Source organism: Perna viridis, chromosome 2 (assembly GCF_037379345.1).
Source record: "Perna viridis isolate PV_CMFRI_1.1 ecotype Kerala chromosome 2, ASM3737934v1, whole genome shotgun sequence".
Lineage (NCBI taxonomy): Eukaryota > Metazoa > Mollusca > Bivalvia > Mytilida > Mytilidae > Perna > Perna viridis.
The window spans coordinates 32,398,227-32,405,087 of NC_142446.1; the positions used below are offsets into that span (position 1 = coordinate 32,398,227).

The 6,861-nt window shown below is 32.4% G+C and overlaps 1 protein-coding gene across 1 annotated transcript; it reads left to right on the forward strand.

The window, feature by feature from the left end:
• Window positions 1-4,039: 4,039 nt before the first annotated feature.
• Window positions 4,040-6,304, forward strand: LOC148624674 (uncharacterized). Its single transcript, XM_088571170.1, has 4 exons — window positions 4,040-4,158; window positions 4,385-4,549; window positions 4,712-4,776; window positions 5,028-6,304. The coding sequence occupies exons 2-4, from the start codon at window positions 4,387-4,389 to the stop codon at window positions 5,463-5,465; spliced, it is 666 nt and encodes a 221-aa protein (XP_088427296.1). The 5' UTR covers window positions 4,040-4,158; window positions 4,385-4,386; the 3' UTR covers window positions 5,466-6,304.
• Window positions 6,305-6,861: the final 557 nt, after the last annotated feature.

A 6,861-nucleotide genomic window follows, 5' to 3' on the forward strand; every position in this document is an offset into this window, starting at 1 on the left:
TTATTTCATTAAATCAGCAAAATACAGTAGAATCAAAACTGAACAAATTTGGCAGCTAAGGCAGCTTTAAAAAACAGACGCATTCAGAACAAATGACAGACGCCTATAAAGAAAAGCAAGTATAATATCTTAGAACTTACTGGTTACGTCAAAAATAACCCAAAAAATGACAATGTATAGAATATTGTCTCGGTTGGCATTTTTCTGCAGAAAACACGTCTGTACTGCTATCTGAATAGATCAGCAACGGTGTCGTCATCAACGATGTCGATCTGTAACATTAAGTGCTATTCTCCGTAAGAATCAGGCAGTGGGTATTATAACTTAATGGATTATTTAGAGGTCTTGGTGATGTGTACTACATTGAAATTTAAATTTTATTATTCACATATAATAGGAGGATATATCACCGCAGGACTTCGACTTCTCTTTGAAGCCGTGTCAGTTGACAAAAGACGATTTAATGAACTGCACAAAAAAGAAACCCAAAGCCTACAAACGGCGAAGGTAAAATTGACGTTTTTATCGTTAAATAAGTCAACATTCCACAAAAGTAGGGATTTCACTCCCGTTTATTCAATGTTGTACAGACTACAGCTGTCTTTGGTAATTCAGGCATGGAAACAAAATAGACACCCTGGAATGAATGATGTTAATTGAATAGAACATGCTTCCAATTCTTTGAAAAATATTCTTTCAGGCATGGAAGGGAAAGGAAAAAGACAAAGATCGTCGTATAAATAGGAACACATACCAGCACGAGACTTTCCTTTCTCTTTGAAGCCATGTCAGCTGACGAGAGAAGCCATGCCGAGCTGTTAAATTAGAAACGACAAGCCAACAGTCTGTGAAGGTAAAAAAACGAGATTGCATCCTGAATTTAAAGGAAAGAAACACCTTTATTAACATGAACAAAAATTGTATGTTGTATTGGTGACCTTGACTAAATATGAAGCCATCAAAACATTCTGTCAAGATATTATCTCCGCAGCAATTTTGGAAGTAGCATTAGAAGAAAAGCTTAAAGTGTCGCATTAGAGCGATAGCCCGTCTAGTCATGCAATTACTCCAATACAGGCTCCCATAGTGTCGCATTAGAACGATAACCTGGCTAGTCATGCAATGAATCTCATAAAGGCTTCCAAGTGTCGTATTAGAACGATAACCTGTCTAATCATGCAACGAGTCCCATAATGGCTTCCAAATTGTTGCGTTTGAAAGTATTTGAATATTGTATATTTTAATGCACAGGACTACAATAAGAAAGACAAGATACTACAACTAAAAGAAATTACAAGAACAAAAGATAAGGAAAACATGAAATTGCAAAAATTCCTAGAAAAAAAAACCCAGCAAGACAATACATCAAAATTGTGAATGAAAGGTATAAACATCTCATATTTTAGAAATGATATGACTTGTGACAGATTTATTGGGTTCAGTTTTTCGTGTACATGATGTATGAACACACTTGTTCTTATCTTTATATTTGAGCAGTTTTAAATTTGTCTTCAAAGTATTTAATTTAAGGAGGAGTTATTTTGTAGTAAAAGCCATTTCATTATTTCGTTTATTCGTTATCATGTCTTTTGTCACTACTTATAAGTTTGTTTAGTTAACATAAGAGTATTTAATATTTTTTTTTCACAAATAATATAAAAACACTTATTTCCTTCAATTTGTAAATACCAAAAGAATACAAAAGGATGAATTTCATAGAACAATACAACATTAACTTTTTGAGCTTATACAGGAAATGTTAGCTTTGGAATTTCACAATTAAGCTCACAAAAAGAATATCTCCCGTTTCAAATGGGCTTAAATATTGACGGAATAGACAATGCCATAATTCCCTTATGCAAGTAAATATACAAATGATACCCAACTCTCCTAAAAAACCATCATAAGTTTGATTAATTCCTAAATTATTCAAACCATTCAAGTGTTTGACATTTCAGAATCTTCAAGTTTCGGTGATATTAAATGGTAAGGTGAGCAATCGAAAGCGTTTTAGGGCTGTGAGCCTTAGTCCGGTTAAATGGAGGCCGACATGATTGAATGGAAAATTAGTGGATTATATATTAATTCAACAAAACAAATGTAAAACACAAGTGTTGAGTGATAGAAGATGTAATTCTCTATTTTCTGGACTGTCCTCTTTATATTCAAGCTCGCCTTTTTTTTTTATAATACATTTATTTATGAAATATATAATGAACTTATTCTTTTTGGTGGTGATTTATTTGTTCCTGGTCATTGCTAAATTGGTTATCGTTCAGCATATTATCATGTCAACCAAGTAAACTAAACGTAGTTAAATTTGACCGTACATTTCTTTGCTCTTACAAACACATTGTTTTTTTTTTTTAAATCTATATGCAAGTGAATTACTTTTGTATTAGATTTTCTTTGTTAGATATGTAGATATTTTTTACTTGATATGTGTATATTTTTTTGCTGATGCATTTTGGTGTATGTATTTGATGTTGTTGAAAAGACAACGTCAGTATATAACTTTTGTCTGATTTATTTGCTAATTTTGCAATAAAAATCAAAAAAAAAATTAACGGTTAATATCAGTGACACTGAATTTCCCGAGTAGCCCCGCTTGCGTTAGTGATAGTTAAGATCAGAAAGTCTAGAAACAAAGACACTGAACGCAGCAATTATACATGTATAAAGACTGAAATAACAACAACAACCAAAGTGTCTGAATGGCCTAAATTGCTCACCTGCAGCACATTTATTTTTCGCCTTAAGAATAATTGATGTCAGGAATAAAAATAATATCAGCAATTATTTTTTTTCCGATCAACTACGTAAACCCCTAAACAACAACAACAACAACAATAATAATAATAATAATAATAATGATAATAATAATGATAATAATAAACCAACCACCAACCAACAAAACGAACAAACAAAAAATACACTCCAACCAAAAAAAAAAAAAAAAAAAAAAAAACGTTTCTCCTCGTCCTACAAATTTCGCTCAAAAGTCGTTTTTCATATTTATGGAATTTAAGCCATTTAAGCTTTTTAAGTTTTTCAAAGGAACGTAACCTACCAACACCCGACAACCTGGTTGGTAGGCTTATAGGGGAAAGGAAGAACAGTAAATATTTTTTTTTAAAACTTAAACCGCAGCTACAATAGGTCAGATATCTGAATTTGAAGTCTACTGCTGTCCATTGCTCCAATCGGACAGTGAACTAGTCTTCCATGAGCTCAAAATTAAAAAAAAAAAACCAAGTCAAAGTAGGGAATATAAAAAAGGTCTATTGGGTCTTTTACATGCAATATCCAATGTTATCAACACTATCCAGTTTCTTTCTGTTTATTTAGTATTGGCTAAACTACAAGAAACGTCCTTCTTTGCCTTGCAAGGACAATTGCTCTAAGTTCCACATAATTGAGGACGTGTATACCTTTTCATAAGAATCATCTAATCAGTTTAAAAATTCTTTCTTTGTTTGGCAAAAAATAAAGGTCATATTTTGTCTTTCAAGAGTAATAATGCTAATAAGGAGTCATCCTACAACTATGAAGACATTTTTGTAGAGCTCTTTAAACCAAAAATGGATAGTCTCCTTATATTTCTCTATCTCCCATACTTTTTGAGATATACCTAAAATAAAAAAGCTTTGACTATATTCTATAAATAAATATAGTGGCCAAGTTTTCTGACGGTTAACAAAAAAAAAAAATAAATTACAACTTTTGTGCAGGATACCCCCAAGAAACAATTCAACAAGCTTTCATTAAAATCTGCTTTGAAGTTTCAAATGAGAAGATTTTTGAAAAAAAAGGAACGGTGATAAACACCAAGTGATGTTAATATCTCACATGATACAAAAAGGTGGTTTGGGTTCCTAGTCAAAATCCTACGCGACCCTAGGATCTTTAAAACATAATTTAAGAGAACTTGTGAAACGAAAATATTAGATGGACTTCCGGTAAGAAAAAAGCTGAGAGGTACCGGAAGTCTGTGCATTGCGTTTGTGTCCGTATGTCTTTTGAACGTCACAGACGTCATGTCACTGACAACGGCACTGTTGCTGAGACATCGCTCGATAGTACAGACGTGTTTTTTTTTCTGAGAGCGCAGTTTACGAAGTCCATCGTGAAAAGTTCGCCAAACTTGATATAATTTAGGTGTGATTTTAAAGAAATAGTTAGCTATTGTGTATCGCATCTTCGGTAAAATTCGTCATTATTATACGTTTTCGATTTAAGTTTCGACCATAACTACTTAAGTTACTAAAAAACTTCTTGAAATATATTGAAAACTATTTTCTTCAATTCTTTTTTTATTGTGCAAAAAACAGTCTGCTTTTTTAATTCTTTGCTCATATTTTTCATTCATGCAAACTTATTGCAGATATGGGAAAAATGGAAAAGAAAATTCCCGATAAAGAAATCGTCATTTTGCGCGAGGCAACAATGCCACCACAGGAATTTCATTATTCTCTACAGCCGTGGCAGCTGACCAAAGAAGCCTGGTTAAATCGTAGAAATATAGATTACAAAGGACCAAGCGATGAAGGTAAAAGTATACTACGAATGCGATAGAGTGTACAGAAATGTTTTGTGAATATCTAAGATAGCAGAAAGTAATATAAAGTTTAGCGGAGGGGTGCGTGCAGTATTTAACTTTGTATTGTGAAAAGTCTTGTTGTAAGTAATATATTTTTTCCCGTTTTGCCAGGAGAGGTCGTGAATGAAGAGATTGAAAACGAAAAGATTCAACTAACAACTAAATTAAAAACTGAGGTAATTCACTAATTCGACTCTTGATTACTCAGATCAACGAATAACAGTGATTTCAATTTTTGTTGTGTTAAAGAAATATGAAGTATTTTAGAAATTGTATTAAATTCTAAATTTCATTAGCGTTGTAAGTTCAACACAACACAATGATAATGACCCCACACCCCTCTAAAAAACCAACAACACCAACAGCAAAGACAAACAAAAAGATACATTTCAATAATATCTGTAATAAGAATTTTATTATTTTATAGGGTTTAAGCAAAAAAGAGGGAAAACGACCCAAAGAAATAGAACGGGCAGAAGACAAGGAAAATAAACTAGTGCAAAGATTTCAAGAAAAAGAAGCGAGAAAATATATAGAAATGGTCAATAAAAAATATGAAGAAAGAAATGAATTGATGAAGAGAGAATGCAGGAGGCAGATGGAAGAAAACAAAAAGAAAGAAAAAGAAGAAATCAAACGTATGAAGTATGAAAAGGAAAAAGAAAAGAAAGAAATAAAAATACGAGCAAAAGAATTAAAAAAAGAGAAGAAAAAAAGCAAAGATTCTCGTAAACATCAAACTAAACAAGTTGTTCCATTGGAGGATCATGGGAAACAAAAAACCAAAAACAGCTTCTTGAAAAGTTTCCGAAGTCTCTTTGTTTCCGGTAGCCATGCAAAGGAAGAACACGCAAATCAAATATAAACAAAAACAAAAACAAAAACAAAAAAACTTTATAATGAAAAGACCGAATTCTATAAATTGTGTGATACCACGTTTTTTATATTTATCTAGAATTTGTACAATAAGATACTTAATATATATGTTCCTCCTTGATTACTCTTACGTTGACAAGTAAGACCCCCTCAATGGGGCTGAGGGAGGTGCGAGTGTGTCCGAGTAATCATATAATCAACACTTTTGTCAATATAGTCACGTAGTATTTACATATTTCCTTTTGAAATGAAACATTGATTTTTAAATGTAGTCCTCAATAATAAAATTATAAAATTTTGGCCAATTAACTACATAATTAAAAACTTACTTAGGAGGTAAGTATATACTGTGTACAGATTTCATTTCGTTCAAGATTGTCATGACAAAATGAAGATAATTTTTTTTAACTAATTGTTGTTAATATATACTGAATATTACATGCCAAAAACTGCATCAAATGCCGTATCAACCCTCGACCTATATCATCCGTGTTTCATACAGGAGTGCTATACAAATCTCGGGGTGCAATATAGAATATGCGATATAAGTCTAGGGGTGTGATATACATGTTTAGATTATGCGATATAGGGGAAATGATAAAGGGTTAACACAATCACTTCAATTTCAACAATAAAATGCATGACCATCATAAATCAGCTGTTTTGTTATGTATTAACATCGATCACATGACCATTCGAACTTTCCAAAAGTCGTTCAAATCATGTTTCATTTGACCATCTATCCAATATTCTACTAGAAATATTTCTAAATAATCAACCTGTATTAAACATTTTGTTATTTAATTATTGTAATAAATGTAATGAAAATATCTTGTTTTAGCTATTTTAACAGTTGTCTTTTGCTTATATCTAGATTTTTTCTGAGGGAATGCCCTATCTAGATCCACTTTTGCATTCGAATCTGCATAGGAAATGGAAGTTGTTAAGTATACTGCCACAGGACATAATTGGTGATGTGGTTTGGCCAAAACATTTCCTGTATATTTCAATACACCATCTCCTAGAAAAAATGAGCTCAGTGGTACTGACATTGATTTGCATGGCATTTGTCTTCTCTCTGGTGATATTAAGCCCTACAAAAGTTGCCACAGATTCAAGCTTTGCTATCGTGTTCTGTATATGGCTATGTTTATGTGAAAGAAGAGCAAGATCGTTAGCAAAATCAAGGTCATCAAGCTGTTCAAGCATAGTCCATTGAATGCCATTATTCCTGCCCTGTATAGATTCTTTATCACCCAATCGACGGCCATCAAAAAGAGCACAGGTGAAAATATGCAGCCCTGTCTAACTCCTGTTATCACTTGGAATTTTTCTGTCACACCTCTTCAATGCAATACTCTGCTTGTCATTCCATCATATATTTT